Genomic DNA, 20,733 nt, shown 5'->3' on the forward strand with positions numbered 1-20,733 from the left:
AGCCTAAATAGAGTAATAGTACGTATTTCCTAGAACCCAAACATTCAGATTCCATTTATTTAAATTCAGTTTCATTCAAGATAAGTGGAAATTTTATCTCCTTAAATCACATTGATCATGCTCAGAAACAGAGTTTTAGTTTCTATGCCAAGTGTCAAAACTCCAGTGGTTGAATACATCTTTGGTGGGCCCATAGTCCTTGTGAAAGCCAGCACTGGGCAGTTCCTGAAGACGCGTGGGGCTCTGAGAATGCCGAGTCGGTTCTGTGCTGCTTTGGTCATGCTGTTACCTGCGTGGATCATCATCTCTTAGGGTGCTACTCAAATGTATGGTGAAAGCACACAGCACATAGTTCAGGGACTCAGACACGGTTTGCTTAGGTATGCTCGAGGGGGTTAGTGTAGGAACCAGTGCTTCCAAGCGGATGCTTGTTTAAGTAGAACCATGGCCTTCTGGAATCAACTGGCCCTTGTTCCCAAGCCGTACCCTGGAAGGCTTTGGGCTCACTTGGATTCAGTCCTTGGCCTGTGTTGTCTCCAGGCCTCTGCAGATACAGGGCGACAGCAGCAGCATTCCTTCCTCAGTCCTTCTGATCATCAGCTCTTCATTCTCACTGGTAGGTTATTTCTTGCAGGTTAGCAGAGGCCAGGCCTCCTGTTCCTAGCCCTCCTCCGCTCAGTGGTAAACCTTGGCATCTTTGCATGAAGGTGCATGCAGGCCTCCTCCTGGGCCTATTCGTGGTCTTGCCAATGGAACAAGATTTAGGTTCACAGTTTAGAATTGTCCTGGTGCAGCCACCAAAGCTGACCTTCCGTCCCTACCTCACTCTTTAGTCCAGATAAAGAGAGAACTGACTGCGGAGCGTCCAAGTGCCCCTCACCTCTTCTAGGCAGTGTGGACTGAGGTTGAGGGTGTGCAGGATGCGATGCTGAGTGGTGGCACTGAGCACTTTGTTCATCTTGAAATAATTTCGTTCCGTTGTTCCATATTTGTGGTAGTCTCTAATCTGGTAATTGCTAATAGTAATTGAATTTCTTGGCAAACAAAAGAAGATCCAATTTTCCCAAGCACCAAAATCATTTTTATTTTACCCTTTAAGATTTCTTTATTATTCATTAAAAAGTAAAAAATCTCTTTAAAGTTGATGCATGACTTCAGAAGCATGGCAAGCAGGAAATGTTGAATGCAGTTGAAGTTTTTTTTTTTTTAAATAACTCTTATAATTAAGATCATTTGAACTATGAAATGGATGTAGCCAGTTGGACATACCGTTGAATCTCAACTGGTGTGAGGATTTTCTCTAAATTTCCTTGCTTCCTGGGGCGCCTGGGTGGCTCAGTTGGTTAAGCGACTGCCTTTGGCTCAGGTCATGATCCTGGAGTCCTGGGATCGAGTCCCACCTTGGGCTCCCTGCTCAGCGGGGAGTCTTTCTTCTCCCTCTGACCCTCTTCCCTCTCGTGCTCTCTATCTCTCATTCTCTCTCTCTCAAATAAATAAATAAAATCTTTAAAAAATAAATAAATAAATTTCCTTGCTTCCCTTCCCGTTTACCCTAAGAGTGGATAGTGTAAAAACTGCTTGACACTTTACTTAACATCTTAGTTTTATGCACAGTTTGGAGATTTTATACTATTTCTAGATAGAAGCATGTATACATTTATACAGGGTGGCAGTGCTATCTTGCTTTGCAATTATTGACTCAAAGTTTGAAGCAGCCCTTTTAAAAGTTCTTAAATTCTCAGTTGTTTTCTTGATAATTTTTTAATTGCTGTTTTCTTTTAGAGGTGTTTTTTCTTTTACTTCATTGTTAGAAACTAGGTCATGTAATGTGAAGGCTTAACCCAGCTATCTTACTTGCCTTAGCTTTTTGGAGAAACATTTGAGGGAATTTTTGGAATTGCCTGTAAAGACTTATTACATTCAGATTAAATGTTCAGAACTATTTTGCATCTGTGATGGTGGTGCCAGATAATTAAGGTCTCATTTGGTATATGTTAGCATTTGAGTTGAGTAGTGGAGCCAGTTTAGGAAATAAATTTCTCTAGTAGAATGAATGGCACAAGCCTTAGAGTACCAAGGCTGCCAGTTCCTGGCTGTTGTCCTTGGGCAAGTCACATAAATCAAGACTCAGTTTCCTTATTTGAAGAATGTGGGGCTGGTGGGCAGGTATTCAGTAGGGCTAGGGTTTTGTGATTTTGTTGTTCTGCTTGCTCTTCTTGGATACCCAACCATAACTTTTACATGATCATTACATTATCTCATGGATTCTCTACCTAGTTTTTCTTTTTTAAATTAAAAAATACACTGTTATCCCTTGTGAAATTTCTTGTAGGTATAACTTTGAATTTTCCCCTAATAGATACAATGTAGTAGTGTCCCTCTATTTAATTTAGGAATCTTTGTTTGTTTGTTTTTTTTTTTAAAGATTTATTTATTCGACAGAGAGACACAGCGAGAGAGGGAACACAAGCAGGGGGAGTGGGAGAGGGAGAAGCAGGCTTCCCGCTGATCAGGGAGCCCGATGCGGGGCTCGATCCCAGGACCCTGGTATCATGACCTGAGCTGAAGGCAGATGCTTAACGACTGAGCCACCCAGGCGCCCCGGAATCTTTGTTTATTTTATTTATTTATTTAAGATTTTATTTATTCATTTGAGAGAGAGAGAGCATGAGCAGGGGGAGGGGCAGAGGCAGTCTCCCCACTGAGCAGGGAGCCGGAAGCCATGGGGCTCCATCCCAGGACTCCGGGGGTCGTGACCTGAGCCAAAGGCAGACACTTAATTGACTGAGCCACCCAGGTGCCCCAAAGGAATCTTTGTTTAAATGAAAGATGAATTTACCCTATGTAACTTCTTCTTTCCAGTTAACCATGCAAAGTTAAAAAAAAAAAAAAAACACACCCAAATTTTTGGTTACCACTGTTTTGAAACAGTTGCCACACTCTCCATGTGTAATTTATTTTAAAAATACCTTTCTTTTTTAAAGATTTTATTTATTTATTTGACAGAAAGAGACACAGCGAGAGAGGGAACACAAGCAGGGGGAGTGGGAGAGGGAGAAGCAGGCTTCCCGCTGAGCAGGGAGCCCGATGCGGGGCTCGATCCCAGGACCCCAGGATCATGACCTGAGCTGAAGGCAGACGCTTAACTGACTGAGCCATCCAGGTGCCCCTAAAAATACTTTTTTCAATTTATTTCCAAGTAGATTTTTTTTTATTCTAAAATTGAACAGTAGAGTTGATTATTTGGTACTGTTCTTTTCCTAGGATATTTTTCTCTAACTGCTATTAGCTAACTCTATGTGTCTATGGATATTCTGGGAGTTTTCATATCTTCTTGGTATTGTTCTTTTCCTAGGATATTGTTTCTCTAACTGCTATTAGCTAACTCTATGTGTCTATGGATATTCTGGGAGTTTTATATCTTCTTGGTATTGTTCTTTTCCTAGGATATTGTTTCTCTAACTACTATTAGCTAACTCTATGTATCTATGGATATTCTGGGAGTTTTCATATCTTCAGTGAGATTTAACATTTTAGGGGGTTTAATATCAGTGGGTAATTATTTAAAAAAATTGTTTAAAATTGTTTAAAAAAAATCTGGATGACCCAGATTTGGGGGGATGTGAATGATCCTGTATTATAGCCTCAGTATAGTGATGGTATCATCAGGTTACAGTCAGATGAATTTCAGAGATTCCAGTTTTTAATATAGCATCTTTCAACAGCTCGCTAGCAGTAAGTTTATCAGTAATTACACACCGGAGAACTTTTTTTTACCTGATTCCAGCAATAATTGAATAGCTACACATTTAATGCAGATTTTGACATGATTATGGTACCAACTTTATCTTGAAGCAACTCATTGAAGGAATGCTTCCTGGTGGTTTTATTTAGTGAATCTGATTATCCTCACCTTGTAAAGAAAGCCATGAGGTCATACATACTATTTTGTAGGGTGAATTTAAGTGAAAATACATCTTTTCCCGGTTAGAAAGATTAAAGTTAAAAAAGAAAAAAGGATCTAAAGCTCCATTGGTGCTCTCATTTTAGCAGGAAACCATGGTTTGTTACACTGTATTTTTGCTGTTAATCTCAATTTAATTGGTTATGTAGTTATTTTTGTATTTATAAATTTGTTTTACCTTTGTTTTATCAGGGCAATAAATGCTAAGTTTAATTTTGTGTGTATTAAAATAACATAATAAGACTGATTGAAGTTGACATGAGGAGTGCAAGAGAATATTTTTCTTTTAACCAAGTTGTCCATCTAGTGCTGTTTTGAGAAGCCTTGGCCTATGATATTGACCATTATTGTATCACAGTCATTGTGGCTCACCTTCAACCAGATGTTCCCTCTGTCAGTCTCGATGAGTTGCTTAAAATTAACTCTTTTCCTTTTCTGTCATTTCTAAAACAGATTTCTCTAAGATGTGGCCCCCTAAAATATAGCTATGAGGTAAATAAGCCATTAATTTTGTGTGTGGATAATTGCATTTTCAAGACATTATGGTCTCATTTTATAATTTCCCCTGATTTGAGGTATCCTTTTTATTTTAATATTATTTTGATTCCTTTTTCATTCAGCCATCCACTTAACAAATATTTCTTAAATGTTACTCTGTGCCAAGAACTAGGTACTAGAGATAGTGGAACATAATTCTCATCTTTATGCTTGTGTGAGTCTGTAGTTTCTCCTTGTGGTCACGTTTTCCTGTTATATATTTAAAGAATTTCATGTATATGTTACTTAGTATATGTCTATTTCGACCAGACTTCTTTGTGCCTTGCTGTCATATCTACATGCCTTGAGTACTTGTGGGACATGACCACATCCTGATTATCACAGACTTAAATGCCTTTTCAACCCAACATGATGGGTCTTTTAAGTCTGCTCATTCAAGTAGTGCTATTGAAGGCCTATTAAATTCAAGACATTGTGCTAGATACTGTTGAGTATCCAAAGATGAATGAAACCGTCTGTGTTCTCAGGAAAGGAGCTTGCAAATTTTAATCTAGTCATTGAATCCTTGGAACTGATTTTTGGATCTGTACCCAAAATTGTAGACTTCTTGATTACAGAGGTACTTTTACATTTCATCCCTCCATCTGTTCATTCAGTAAACATTTACTAAGCATATGGATTTGCTCCTGGTTGACTTCTATCTTTAATTTTCTTCTCACCCATTTTAATGACCCAGATCTCTTTGCCAAGTGTTTTCTGAGAAATAGAGGTGGAATCTATAGGACCAGACTCACAAACAACCCTTTCTATCCATTGTTGCCCAGAGGATTTGGAGAATGTTGTGATTGTAAATACAGGTAAACTTCCTAAATCTGGAAACCTTAGAACCTGGAGTCTTCTGGAACCATAAATAGAATGCTGCTTTCAAGTGAAAGCAGGATTGGGCAGAAGGAGATGTCCAGAAGTGATTTAGCCTAGGACCCCTGTGGCCAACCCTGGAGGAGTTGGGATCGCTGGAGTCATAATGGCCCTTTGGGTTGTCCCTGATTGGACTGAAACGACCAGACCTTTATACTCTCACACTGATCAGTCATTGGATAGTGGCTACCAAGCATGACCTTGAGCTAGAAAGTTCATTACAGTCCCTAAAAGGGCTGACTGCTGATGTCTGTTTGCCCACAGCATTCTCGGCAAGCAGGGCAACAAGTTCTCCACACATGGGGGCCTGGGCTGCAGGCATCATGGTGCCCACCGTAGGGAGTAAACTGTGAGCATTACCTTGATGGTAGAATGGCTTATTCAAGTCACTTCTTAATTTTCCTCTAATATCCTAATTTAGGATGCTCATATCTGGTAGATTAGTTATGGCTAAGGTGAACACTTAGCTTTATATTTCCCTTATTACTTTTTATCCAGGTGTTAATATTATGTAACCCTAATAATAGTGACTGTATGTCTTGGTTTTATTCAGAACAGCCCTGTTTTCCTGGGACTACACCATTTAGGCCTGTTGAGATCAATTAACATCTGTTAATTATTTTTAGTATCCTTAACACTCCCAGACATTTCTGTTTGGAAGATAAATTGTATAATCATTCTACCTAGTATTTCTATTTTTAAAATTTGTTTGCATGTTTATTCTCTAAAAGTCTTTCTAATGAATGGAATACTCTATGTACTTTTCTACTTATTTTAAGAGGTAGAAGTGATCTTCTGGATTAATTTTTTATTTTTGCTTTACTTGACCCTAAAACAAATGCCTTTCATCTTTCAGATTCTTTATCGGCAAACTTTAAAATGTAAAATCACAACGTAGTCCAGAAAGTCTGTGACTGAAATTATTGCGATGTATTATCCGCCCCCCTCCCCGTCAAAATTATATAAATAATGGCCTTGCCCATGGCTTATTCTATAGCTTAGTCATGAATGTTTCATGTCCTTATTTATCCTTTTGGTCAGGGAATCTGGGACTCGAAGTGTTTCCCTGATGGAGGTGATCTCTTTTCTGGAAGATGATATATGCTGACCTGTTCAGATTTGTGTCCTAAGGAAATATGTGTTGCTTAGAGATGGGCAATTTTAAAGCTACCTTTTCAGAAATTTTATGGGAATAAGAAATTTAAATTTACCCAAGATAGATTTATTAACTTGCAGGACCACTGTGTTCACAAGGAAAGCTAATTTAAAACTCGTTATGGGTTCCGAAAAATGTCTGGGCACTGAACAGAAGGAGGTACTCCCTGACTTTTGTAATCTACCAGGAGGTAATTGGTTGTCACCTTAACTCATGGCTGCCTCTTCTTTTTTCCTAATTCTTGTTTCTTTGCACTCTTCTCACTGTTTCTGGGCTAGTTGTGGCCTAAATGTTGTGATAGGGAACCGGGTTCACTGGGGGACTCAGTTGTGTCCATCTGTGACTCTGGCTAGAAAAGCCAGCTGCTGGTTTTCTTTTGATATTTGGCATTATGCGGTGGGCAGTATCTTTAATGTGTCAGTGTGCTGCCAGTGACGTAATCACGTTCCCTTTACAAAAGAAGAAAAACTATTAAGAAAGTGGTGGTATGACTTCATACCTGGTTTTTGTCAACAAGTGAGATACTAACACTTCAGTTATGTAAATGACCAAACGTCTGGCATTCTACACGTGTTTGCATGGACTCAAGAGATCATGCAGTTAGTCTCTCTACAAAGAGAGAGGCTAAAATTTAAGCACAGGGAGCAGAACTTAAGAAGATGGCATGTTCTATGAATGCCTTTACCTGTAGGTCAATAGCAGTAAGTTGATCTGAAATGTTAACTTAATTTTACTCTGTTATCTGAGGTTTAGAAAGAAGTAATTTGGATAGTATTTCCTCTTTTCTGACTTAGTCAAAGCTTGTTGGGCATTGAAGAGCTATTTCAGAGTAGGCATGGTTTTTTTTCTTATGATATCAAAGCCCCTGGCCACTTAACTAAACATTCATTGAACTTGATTGACAGCGCTTTGATGAAGCCGCCGCCCCCTTGTAACTTTCCTTGAGCTTCAGAAGCTAGGGTGTCATTAGACTCAAGCTGCCTTTGAAAGTTAGGAATTGCAACTGATTTTCGATTTTACTTATCATTTGGATGAATGTTTTAAATGGTCATGTGTTTCAGGGCTATCCTGAAATTCTATGTACCACCTGACCTAAAGGCTGTGGTCGGTGTGAGATTATTATGTAATCACATAATGCTACTTAACGGGTGAATTCGAGAAATTTGGTTCTAAGTATCAAAAAGCTGAGTTTAGTCACCTCAGAAAGTAAAGAAAGACTGGAGGTCTGAATCAAAAGAAACCTAGCTTCCATTGTTTAATTTTTCCTTTGAAAATAAACAGTTATTGAGCACTGTCAGTAAATAATTCAGTAAATTACTGAATCCTGAACACTAATACTATCCTTCGTTGTCATCCATTCATGCCAGGCCGCTGTTCTTCATTCCAGCTTGGCTCACTGTCGGCCTCTCCAGTACTCCTGTCCGTACCCACATGGATGGTGTTCTCAGTGATCTCTCTAGGGGTCTTGTCCTTCATCCTACCTCAGCCCCTCACTCTCACTGTCCTATCCCAGATGTTACCATCATCAGTAGTAACTGCAGTCCGTCCAGAATCTCAATTTAAAGCATCCCCAGCTCTGACTTCCGCCTTGAACCTCCCCAGCTCACTGCTTCTAGTACCTCCAATCCAATAACCTTTTGACCTTATTGATTCTTAAAAGCCATGAATTCTACCACCCTGTCACTGTATCTCACTTTCCTGATGACCTTTCTTCCCTTTATTGCCCAGTTTAAATTCCATGTCATTATTTGCTTGGCAAAATCCAATCTCAGCTAGCTTATCTCTAAACCCTCAATCTTTTATTTTTATTTTTAATTTAAATTCAATTAATTAACATACAGTGTGTTTAATAATACAGAGTTCAGTGATTCATCAGTCTTATATAACACCCAGTGCTCATTACATCACGTGCCCTCCTTAATGTTCCTCATCCAGGTACCCCGCTCCCCCACCCCCCTCCCCTCCAGCAACCCTCAGTTTGTTTCCTATGCTTAAGAGTCTCTTATGGTTTGTCTTTCTCTCTCTGATTTCGTCTTGTTTTATTTTTCTTTCCCTTCCCCTATAATCCTCTTTTGTTTCCTAAGTTCCACATATGAATGAGATCATATGATAATTGTCATTCTCTGAGTGACTTATTTTGCTTAGCATAATATACCCTCTAGTTCTATCCAGGTCAATGCAAATGGCAAGATTTCATCTTTTTTTTTTTTTTTTGATGGTTGATTAGTATTCCATTGTATACATATATACCACGTCTTCTTTATCTATTCATGTGTCGATGGACATCTAGGCTCTTTCCATAGTTTGGCTATTGTGGACATTGCTGCTATAAACATCGGGGTGCACGTACCCCTTCGGATCACTACATTTGTATCTTTGGGGTAAATACCCAGTAGTGCAATTGCTGAGTCATAGGGTAGCTCTATTTTCAACTTTTTGAGGAAACTCCGTACTGTTTTCCAGAGTGGCTGCACCAGCTTGCATTCCCACCAACAGTGTAGGAGGGTTCCCCTTTCTCCGCCTCCTCGCCAACATCTGTCGTTTCCTGATTTGTTAATTTTAGCCATTCTGACTGATATGTGAGGTGGTATCTCATTTTGGTTTTGATTTGTGTTTCCCTGATGCCGAGTGATGTGGAGCATTTCTCCATGTGTCTGTTGGCCATTTGGATGTCTTCTTTGGACAAATGTCTGTTCATGACTTCTGCCCGTTTCTTGATTGGATTATTCTTTGGGTGTTGAGATTGATGAGTTCTTTGTAGATTTTGGATACTAGCCCTCTATCTGATATGTCATTTGCAAATATCTTCTCCCATCTGTCGGTTGTCTTTTGGTTTTGTCGACTGTGTCCTTTGCTGTGAAGCTTTTTATCTTGATGAAGTCCCAATAGTTCATTTTTGCCTTTGTTTCCCTTGCGTTTGGAGATGTGTCTAGCAAGAAGTTGCTACGACCGAGGTCACAGAGGTTGCTGCCTGTGTTCTCCTCTAGGATTTTGATGGATTCTTGTCTTACGTTTAGGGCTTCATCCATTTGGAGTCCATTTTTGTATATGTATATTAAGAAAGTGGTCCAGTTTCATTCTTCTGCACGTGGCTGTCTAATTTTCCCAACACCATTTTCTAAACCCTCAATCTTACGTAGAATGTTGCCAGAGAAAAAAGTCATCTTGCAACTGATGTCACTTTTAGTCTGAGACTAGTCATCTCCAGGGGCCACTCATGCTGTGTACCATCCTGCTACCTGATCCTGGTCCCTTCACTTCTCCATTTTCCCAAATGACTATTTCATACTTTTCTCTCAACACTGCTGCCTCCATCCTTAGTTTTTATCAATAATCTAGTTTCATGTTTTGCCAAGAAGATAGATGCAGTGAAGAGAGAACTTTGACAAGCTCTGCAGCTGCACACGCTCCTATACCCGCGTCAGTGCCCACCCATGCCTTTCTCCCACACTCTGACTGAACACAAGGGTTCCTGTCAACCTCTCCACACCAGACCCAGCCCTCCCCACCAAAGACATAGCCCCAGTTTTATTCCATCTCCCCATTTAATTTTCTCAGTGATTTCTTCCTTCCTTCCTTTTTTTTTTTTTTTAAAGATTTTATTTATTTGACAGAGAGAGACACAGCGAGAGAGGGAGCACAAGCAGGGGGAGCGGGAGAGGGAGAAGCAGGCTTCCCGCGGAGCAGGGAGCCCGATGCGGGGCTCGATCGCAGGGTCCTGGGATCATCATAGCCAAAGGCAGACACTTAACAACTGTGCCACGCAGGCACCTCCATTTCTTCCTTTCTTATTGATCATTTTTTTTTTAAAGATTTTATTTATTTATTTGAGAGAGAAAGAATGAGAGACAGAGAGCATGAGAGGGAGGAGGATCAGAGGGAGAAGCAGACTCCCCGCTGAGCAGGGAGCCTGATGCGGGACTCGATCCTGGGACTCCAGGATCATGACCTGAGCCGAAGGCAGTCGCTTAACCAACTAAGCCACCCAGGCGCCCCTCTTATTGATCATTTTTATCAGCGTGCAAATATGCTTTTTTATTGGTCTTACCAAAAACTTCCCTGTATTGATCCCGTATTTTTGTCTAGCCAGTTGTTCCTCCTTTTTTCTCCTTTACAGCAAAATCTCTCCCAATAATTATCATTACTCATTGTCTCCGATCTGTCTTCCCCGACTCCCTCTCAATCTAGGCTTTTATTCTTTCCCTCCTTCCTACTTCGCTGACGCTGCTAATGTCAAGATCAGCCGTTACACAATTCTCAGCCCTCCTCACGTGGAACTGTTAGCATACAGCACCAGCTGATTACTCCAGTCTCTTCGAAGAGGCTTCTAGGCCAGCACATTCTTCTATGTTTCCTCCAAACTCTGGCTTTTTTTTTTTCTTTTCGACTTTGCTGATTATATTAGTTCTCACTGCTGGTCTTTTTAACATTGGATCTTTCCTCTATGTTCTCACATAAATTTGCTTGGCAGTTGCATCCAGGCCTGTGCTTTTTAGTGCTGTTTTGATGCTGAAGACTTTCAGCTCCTCTATGTAACAGTCTATTTACGAGCTTTACCTTAACATCAGAAGGCATCTCAGATGTAACCTCTCCATAACTGAACTCCTGGTGTTTCATCCCAACATGCTTCATATTTTGCCCTTCCTTAGTTAAGGGCAACTTTCTCTTTCGGCTTATGTGGGCCAGAAGTCTTTGAGTCATCCTTGGCAGAGTCATCCTTGGCATTTTTCTCTGACTCACGCTCTGTATCCATTTTATCAGCAAATCTTTTGGACTCTGTATTTAGACTATATCCAGAGTCTCACACCTTTTCTGCAATCAGGTGTCATCATCTCTTACTGGTATTGTTGCAGTATCCTGTAATCAGACTTGCCATGTCCCCCTTGCCTGGTTAGAGGCTATTCACCAAATACCAGCTAGAGAGATGGAATATAGTTGAGAGAATGGTGTGATTTTGCTCGGTGGCTTCCTCTCTCCCTTACCTACTTGTTGACTCACTCATTGTCATAGGAAAAGAGAGCTGACAGTGACCTACAAGGCCCTGTCTGATCTGTGCCACCTCCCCATCCTACTTTCTCAACTCTTCAGCTTTATCTCCTACCACTATTTCTTTTACTCCAGACCAGGCATTCTGGACTTCTTACCTTTCCTCTGATGTAATAAGAAATGCCCCATACCCCAGGACCTTTGCACTTGCCGATCTCTCTGCCTGGAACACTTATTCCCTCAGATATATGCACAGTGCACTTTCTCACTTCCTTCAACTCTTTCTGTATATGTCATTTCTCAGTGAGGTCTTCTTGACCCTCCTATTTAAAATCACAGTAGGCCTCCTGCTTGTAATTATTTTGCTCTTTTTAGTATCATGATTCTTTTGTTACAGATAATAAATTGAGCCTTAGGGAGTTTAGTAATTTGTGGAGATAGCACTGAAAACCAGATCTGTCTTGCCTCATGGCGCAATCACTGTATGTGTTAATTTACTTATTGGGATACTGTGTGTACGAACTTTATATCAGGTTAATGGCATACATAGAGGAAGTCATCGTTATCGTGCAATTTACGTGTGTTCTTACCCACATCATTACCTTTTGGGGAGAAAATAGAAACAGATTTTTAACATATGGTTCATGTCATTGCAGCTTGTTGGAGAGAGTTGTTAAAATTAAGCTGTTTCCTCAGACCAGACGTGCGTTTGAGTAACAGTTCTGAGAAACTCAACTTTGCTGTCTTCTAGCAGCAAAAAAAAGGCTGTATTTAGGGGTGCCTGGGTGGTTCAGTCAGTTGAGCGTCTGCCTTCGGATCGGGTCATGATCTCAGGGTCCCGGGATTGAGCCCCACATTGGGCTCTCTGTTTGGTGGGGAGTCTACTTCTCTCTCTCCCTCTGTGTTCTCTCTCTTGCTCTCTCTCAAATGAAAAGATAAAGTCTTTAGAAAAAAAATAAAAGGCTGTTATCTACTTAAATGGCAAATACCTGAATCCAGGGAACTTGAAGTGGCAGGGACTAAATAAGAACACTGCTCACCTGGTTAAGGTGGCGCAGGCATTCCAGGGATGTGGATTCCACAGGAGGCAGCTAGAATCTTTGTTCATTTTCTACTAATGAATTGTTCTTAGTTCAGTGGAGCCCTAGATTTTCAGAACTTATCAAGCTATTTTTTTTTTCAAATAGGGAACTGATGAGTGATAGAGGTCACAATTTCAGAACATAGTCACAGATGATGATGAGTATGAATCATGGCTTTTAAGTTTTTGCACCTGCTTGTAGAGTGCAGACAACAGGATGTGTCTGGCTGGTGTTTCCCAGCACCTGCCTTATTTGTGGTCTGTATTCAAAAGGAATGATTGAGCTGAGAGTGGATTCTGTGCACCAAGAAGAACCAGTGTCCCTCAGTCACGGGACTGAAATATGCTTCTCCGATCTGTCCACAGACTTTTGGTCACCTGGCCAGACTGGGGTCATTATTTGCATCTCTCCAGCTCCCTGAAATTAGGATTTTTCAGGAAATGCTGATATTGGCTGATGGGTGGTGAAATTTCAAATGAGAATTGAACAGTAGTAACATGCACCTTGTTGTTCCAGTGCAAAGCCTGAGGTGTTTATCAAGCACTTTTGATTTGAACAGTCTCAAACTCCAAATTCTGTCTTTTCCTTAGTGGGTAGAGCCGAAATCTCTGCTCAGCTCTTTGGGCTTCCAGCTGCCATCTGCTGGGTTCTTTGAGTCTCCTACAGCCATAGAGGTCAGCCAAAGATTTGAACAGAGTTTACGTACAGACTTGGGGGTGCCCCTATGTGTTGTTCTTCTTTTAAGGGCCTCGTTCTTCAGTGTCTAGCCACTGGCGGCCCTGAACCCCATTCTCTCATACCACCGAGCTAATAAAGACTGAGTCTGTCTTGTCTGAATCCAACAGTCCCTTGTCACAGAGAGTGGAGAAGCCCCCTCAGGGGACAAGACTTATAAATGTTATTCTTATCCACTGCCCTTCCTTTCTTTCAAGGATCAAGCCCCCTTTGGGTTAGGCGTGCTTTTTGGCTCTCCAATGCCTTTAAGTCAGTTATTTGTTATATTGTGTCCAGAGTTGATAATAGATGTGGGCGGGTTAGTCTGTAAAAAGCTACTCGACTCCTTACTAAATTGGTAACCTCAACAAATTGATATATAATTCTCATTGTCATTCAGTTCAAAATACTTTATAATTTCCTCATAATTTCTTCCTTGAGCCGTGGATATTTAGACATATTTAAAATTTTTTTCTAACTTAGGATTTTCTAACTCTCTTTCTGTTATTGGCTTCTAGTTTAGTTCTATCGTGGTCAGGGAACACACCCTGTTATGATTTTAATCCTTCAGAATATGTTGAGATTGGACGTACAGCCCAGTCTGTGGTCAGTGAATGTCCGTGTTCTCCTTCCTTGAAAAGGGTTTGTATTCTTGGCTGTTGGGTGCAGTGTCCTCTGCATGTCAGTTAGGTCGTATTTGCTAATCATATACCAATCTTCTCTAGTCCTGCCTTTTTATTTTGGTTTGCTTTTTCTGTCAGTTACTGATACTGGTATATTAATATCTCCTACCATATTGGGAATTTATCCATTTTTCCTTTTAATTCTGTTAATTTTTCTTTTAACTTTTTTTTTTTAAAAGATTTTATTTATTTGATAGAGAGAGCACAAGCAGAGGGAGAGAGAGGGAGAAGCAGGCTCCCTGCTGAGCAAGCAGCCTGATGTGGGGCTCAATCCCAGGACCCTGGGATCATGACCCACGCTGAAGGCAGCCGCTTAACCAGCTGAGCCACTCAGGCGTCCCTCTGTTAATTTTTCTAATTTATTTGGAGCCTGTGTTGTTCCATGAGTGTAGATTTAGAATTATGTCCTCCCTGTGATTTGAACCCTTTAAAACTATGAATTTTCGTGCTTTATCTCTGGTAATGCCTTTTCCCCTGAAGTGTACTTTGTCCACTAATCCTGTGGTGACAACACCTTGTTTTGGTTAGGGTTTTCATCATTCGTTTTCTTTCCTTTCACTTTTGAGTCTTCTGTTATCTTAATTGTCTCAGTGTTTTCTTTTAAGTAGTTGGGTTTTGCTTTCTTTTATCCCGGAGGGACAACCTTTCTTTCAGTTGAAACACTAAGATTACTTACAGTTAATATAATTATTATGTTTGTATTTAAACCAGCCCTCATGCTAGTTATCTTCTATTTCCTTCACCTCTTCTATGCTGTTTTTCTCTGTCACCATTAACTCCCTGAGTTTTCAGTTGTGCTGTGTATTACATCACTCCCATTTGTCATATGAGGACTATTTTTTCTTTTTTTTAGGAAAAGATAGAGTTTTCAACACGCCGTTGTGTGAACAAGGGATCGTTGGGTTTGGAATTGGGGTCGCAGTCACTGGGGCGACCGCTATTGCAGAAATTCAGTTTGCAGATTATATTTTCCCTGCTTTTGATCAGGTAAGAAGGTTTCATTTTACTATAATTGAACACTTCTTTTTTTTTTTTTTAAGATTTTATTTATTTATGAGAGAGAGTGAGAGCACGAGCAGGGGGAGGGGCAGAGGGAGAGGCAGGCTCCCCACGGACTGAGCAGGGAGCCTGATGCTGGGGCTTGATCCTGGGAAGGCAGACCTCACCCGACTGGGCCACCCAGGCACCCCTCTAATTAAACATTCCTTAGATTAAGTCCATGAAGTGTTGGGAGTTTTGCCTTCACTCTCCCACCTCTGATCGTGGGGGTTTTTAGGTCATCTTTGAGCTAATGCATTAGGAGTTATTTTGTTATGGGCGTATATTTAAAGAGCTGATCAAATGGTTAGGGAAAGGGATGGAAAATAAAGGACCCTTGTGACCCGTCCTTCTTCTCCCCTCCCCCCACTGCCAAGATTGTTAACGAAGCTGCCAAGTACCGCTATCGCTCTGGGGATCTTTTTAATTGTGGAAGCCTCACTATCCGGGCGCCTTGGGGCTGTGTCGGCCATGGGGCTCTTTATCATTCTCAGAGTCCTGAAGCTTTTTTTGCTCACTGTCCAGGAATCAAGGTATCCTCATTTATGTACTTTATTTGTTCTCTGTTGGATATTTCCATTTTGGTTTGTTCTGTTAACTGATATGCTTATCTAAAGGAAAGCAAACAGGATTTATGGAATTTATGTGAATTTAATTGTTTTTTTCTTTTTTTAGAAAGAGAGTATTTATTTAAGATCAGCTCTCCAATTCCCAGGCTTATAGAATATTCTTGTTGAAGTAGCACTGGCTTAACCCTGACATTAACTTCACCAACTTCAAAGGATGAGATAGAGAACATAGTTGGTTTAACATCCCCCTCTTTCAAAGCTCTGTTTCTTTCTAATGGGACTCACTTAACCGATTCTGGGTTAATTTTAATAAATCTACTGTTTAATACATATTTACCTCAAAGTCAGAGGGATAGGACTTTTGCTTCAGTTTAAGAGAAGCCCTTCTTATCCATATGTGTTTTCCAGGTAAGGCAATACTTGATCAAACAATTTTGAAGCATCTGTCTTTTAAAGCCTTCCATAATAATCTTACGTCTTTCACAATAGTTTAGGTCTTTTGATTTAAAAAAAAAAGTGGCTTTTTTTTTGCATATTTTATGTTTTAATTTTTTACATTATCTTTTCGGTTTCTATTTGCTGAAGAGCTTTCTAGGGCATCGTGATAGAAACTCCTGTGTCCACCTAGTGATGTATGTGTGTTTGGTAACATGAATTGGTTGTAAACACGTGTGTTTTATTTTTATTTTTTCTACCAGAGCAGTCATAATTTTTTTTTTTTTTTTAGTTGAGTAGGGGTTGCATAACTTTTCAATGTAAGCTGGAAGTGGTGTGGTAGGTTGGGACAGAAGCCACATTTGAAACAACACTTATTTTTGTGCTTGAGCTGAACACTGATTCACATTTAAAGTTTATGATCTTACCCAGAATTTTTAATAAGAGGTTTTTTTTCCACAATCTCCTGACTTTCTCCACTTGCCCCTTGCCCTCTTTTTAATCCCAAATGAAAATAGTACAAAATGTTAAAAATACACGAGGAAAGCAGATGAAGAGAAACTGAAGTAGGAACCTAAAGACATTGTGTAGTATGCTAAGCAATGTGTTCAGCAGTCTGTTTTTACAGAAAAGAGTGAGATTTGTGCTATTTTTTAAATAAGAATCCTAAAGTTTTAAAATGGTGTAAAATTGATTTTGAAAGCCAAATGTAGTTTGTTTCAAGGAATCTTATTTGAATCTTTGAGATCAACTCAGATTTATTTTAATAACTCTTCCTATGTAACACTGGTATTCACTGGTATTTATGCAACCTACTGGTGTTTATGCAGTTATTTAATGGTCATTATAAACTAGACATAAGCTTGTGGTTTGAGGCAAAATGGTGTAGTAAGAGCTTAGGGTCTGGTGTCAGAACTGTGGAAGAATCCCTGGTCAAGCAATCAATGTGACTTTGGACAAATTATTTGATCTCTCTTTTAATCCTTTGTGTCTCTTTCTAAATTGGGGAAAATAATAATAGTATGGGTTGCTATGAACACTAGTATCCACATAGAGTGCTTGGCCCAGTTAACACTTGTGCCACCTTCTGTGGTCATCTTCCTCCTTCTCAAAGGCCTTCTCAAGAGGAAGTGGGCAGTATCTACACTTTCCTTTCAGCTTTGCAATAACCAGACATTACAGTGCCCAGATCATAAAGTTCAGTGGATTATTTTCCTCTTAGGAAATGAAGACCCTGTGTTTCATGGGAAAGGAGGAGATTTTGGTATATTAAAATTGGAGAAGAATTACATGCCCTTTGAAAGTAGCAGTAGAGTATTAGTGGAAAAGTTTTTTTTATAGGTGAATATAGGAAGATATCGACAACTTTGCTTCTTGCAGATTGCTTTTAGTATACGTATGCAAGTTTGGCTTTTTAAGAGAACAGTATCTTAGCTACCGGACTATGATGGACATCTGATAAATACTTGCTTAACAATGGAATTTTTTTGGGGGGTGGGACAATATGTAACATATATAATGGTAATTAAGCTAAAAATACAAGATCCCTGCAATTAGTGACAATAAGTTACTGAAATATCAACCCTTCTTATAAGTGAGTTTACTGGGCTACATTTTGTACTGAAATGGTCTTTAAAAAAAAAAAATCTGTTTTTGCAGGTGGTTGTACCCAGAAGCCCTTTCCAGGCCAAGGGACTTCTTTTGTCATGCATAGAGGATAAAAATCCTTGTATATTTTTTGAACCTAAAATACTTTACAGGGCAGCAGGTAAAGGTTTCCTTTATTTTATATTTGTGACTATCTTTATGCATTTTGTTTCACACAGCTCAAAAGAATTGCAACCCTTTTTTTATAAGCTGTATTTGTATTTTCCTTGTTTATAGAAAATTCTGATTGCTTTCTTCTATATTTAGTTTGTCTTTCGCTGTTTATTTTATGCTAACTTTAGGGAAAAATCCATCTAGCTGTTTTAGGTTCTGATTGTGGAAACAAAGGAGCAATGTGAAATGTTAGCAAGAACATAGAGACTATGTTTAGCTACATAGTAGATGCTTAGTAAATGTAGATTGAATGGCAAAGTGAATGCGTGCATTGTACCAAATAATATCAAATGTCCTTTTAGCTATGGGTCTTCCTTTAAATCAGGATACATTTGATAGCAAAGGCGGCACTATCAGTGCTATGGCTTTAGGTCAACACTAGAATGACTGTCTAAAGGCAAACTGAGATGTTCAGTCACCCTACCTTGAGCTCAGAATCATAATTCTGTAACCTTCATCTGTGACTGCTTATTTATTACCTATAATGGAAATCTTAAATATCAAACTATTCTGTCTAAAGTATATTTTATTTTGAATATAAAGAACATTGCTTTGGTAAATCATTCTTTTTCTTGAATAGTTAAGCTTATCATTTTTTATTGACGCGATTTACATACAGTAAAGGGCACAGATATTCAGTGTTCAGTTTGATAGATTTTTTTTGACGGTCTTACACATTCAGGTAAAGACTGTGAAAAACAAAATCTAGAACAATTTCATCACTCCAGGAAGCTCCTTCTGCCTCTTCCCTGCCAATCTATTTTCTCTACCCCAAACTTAGCCACTTTGTGATTCTTTCCCCAGAGATTAGTTGCACATGTGTTAGGGCTTCATAGAAATGAATCACACCATATGTATTCTTTTGTGTTTGCCTCCTTTGCTCAACCTCATGTTTTGAGATTCATTCACGTGGTTGCTTATCAAGAGTTTATGCCTTTTTCATTGCTGAGTAGTATTTCTGCTGTATGAATATAATCACGATTTATCCAGTTTCCTGTTGATGAATAAATGTCCATCACTGTTTTCAGTTTTGCCTATCTTGTACAAGGTTGCTAGGGACATTCTTGAATAGGTGCTTTGTGAACATACTCTTTCCTTTCTTTTGAGTAATAAACATCCAGGAATGGAATTGGCATTTCACAGGGTAGACGATTTAACTTGGTAAGAATTTACTGAAGAGTTTTTCAAAGGAGTTATACCATTTTATACTTCCATTGGAAAATTTTCAGAGTTCCAGTGCTCTTAAGTTAAACATATTTTAAATGGAATCTTTACATTTTTTTAGGAACTCTGTTGTGATTTATATCTCATTATGGAATTAGAAATAACATAAGAATTTAAAGTCTTGAGGTGAACAGGAAATCACGGAAGGTGTACACTGAGTGGCTATTTGCTAATTACTTTAGATCCCCTATGGATATTATATTTGTAAGGCCAACTAACTGTGCAAACTTATCAACTAATGCAGATTTTTTCAGTACATATTTAATAAACGGAGAGTGAATAAGAAACTTAGAAAAGTAATATTCAGTTTGCTGCAAATTTGGAAATCAACATTGGTAAAGGAAATGTGTAATGTTACAGGATTCCTGCTAAGAGAATGAACTTGCGAAATTTGTTGTAGCCTTGGCGCTGGGAGAGATTATGAAAAACACTGATGAGGAATGGGGCTCGAAGGTTTTTCAGAAGTTTCCCAATGATTATGTGCCATTTCAAGGACTTTAACTCTGAATCTTTTCTTGACCTCCAGGGGCTCAGTAAAGAGCAAAATAGTTTCTTTCACAGCTAGAGAGTTTCTCTGCAGAAGAAAGTAGTCTAGAAAAAAAGAGTGAGCCACCAAAACTTTCTGCAAGTTAGCAGAATGTAATCTAGAGAAATAAAGAAAAGGAAAGTATGAGAGAGGTGGTGAATAGGAAGGGAGGATGAGAAGGCCAAAACTGTGTTCTCTAGAGTTGATCCCTGGGCCAGCAGCCTAAGCCTCCTGGGAGCTTATTAGAAATGCACATTGTCAGGCCTCGCTTCATGACCTGCTGAATTAGAACCTCCAGGAGTGAGGCTCAGCTGTCTCTTAGCGGCCCTCCTGGTGACTCTGACTCCAACTAAATCTTGAGAACCAGTGCTTCATATCAGTTCTGAAACAGTAACTGATGCTGCCTATCTCTCTTTATCTTATTTGATTCTCAGTTCTTAGAATTCAGGACGCTCTTAACCCATGGTTTTCTTAGACTTAGCTTCTGGTTCAAGTGGTATCTTCCAGTTGACCATATTACTGGAAGGGACGGGGGAGGGGAGGGGCGCTGCCTGTTCTGTCTCTGATTTTTCATTGCCTTCCATGCAGCAACTCTTCCTAGCTCTGTTCATCTCTCAGGTCTGCTTCACGCTGCTGGAGGAAACGCCAAACTTCCCTCTGTTCAGAATGATATAAAAAGGAATGGAGCATTTTTGATTCAGTAATCTGAGATGCTTTGTAGAAGACATTTCTGTATTAACAGAATCAGATAGAGCAATGAAAGAAGATACTGTAGGTTTATCACAGAGGCTACTTAGAAGTGGTGGCAATGGGAAGACTTTTAATATACATAAATAATAATTTAATAGGCTGACTATTATTCCTACATTCTTTATGAATTTTCAGCATACATTTGGGAATAGTTAAAATAGCGTAGACCAAAGGTATGAACCTTTACATTTCGAGTTTTTTAAAGGAATTCATACTGGGAAGGTTCACAAATGTATTTTAAATACTAGGCTGACAATCCTTTGCAAAAATAATCGGGAGTTGTATTCGTTACATGACAGCCCATTTAGGTTAATTACTAAGTAATCTTAATTAGACAAAACATAGTCATATATAAGTAAAGATAACTTT

General features: G+C 39.4%; 1 protein-coding gene across 8 annotated transcripts in view; it reads left to right on the top strand.

Annotated features, from left to right (window-relative positions):
* Positions 1 to 20,733, top strand: part of BCKDHB (branched chain keto acid dehydrogenase E1 subunit beta) — a 216,434-nt gene that overhangs the window by 30,957 nt on the left and 164,744 nt on the right. For 7 of the 8 annotated variants that reach the window (XR_012378482.1, XR_012378483.1, XR_012378485.1 and 4 more), the window contains exons 4-6: positions 14,855 to 14,988; positions 15,417 to 15,572; positions 17,703 to 17,811. Coding sequence is in view for 3 of the 8 variants with exons in the window: in XM_025859004.2 (XP_025714789.2) it covers positions 14,855 to 14,988; positions 15,417 to 15,572; positions 17,703 to 17,811 (399 nt within the window). In the remaining 5 variants the exon portion in view is untranslated. The remainder of the gene's footprint in view (positions 1 to 14,854; positions 14,989 to 15,416; positions 15,573 to 17,702; positions 17,812 to 20,733) is intronic. The other variant, XR_012378486.1, reaches the window with a different exon arrangement.

This window comes from Callorhinus ursinus, unplaced genomic scaffold (assembly GCF_003265705.2).
Source record: "Callorhinus ursinus isolate GAN/ISIS: 27379988/994484 unplaced genomic scaffold, GSC_fseal_2.0 scaffold6, whole genome shotgun sequence".
Taxonomy (NCBI): domain Eukaryota; kingdom Metazoa; phylum Chordata; class Mammalia; order Carnivora; family Otariidae; genus Callorhinus; species Callorhinus ursinus.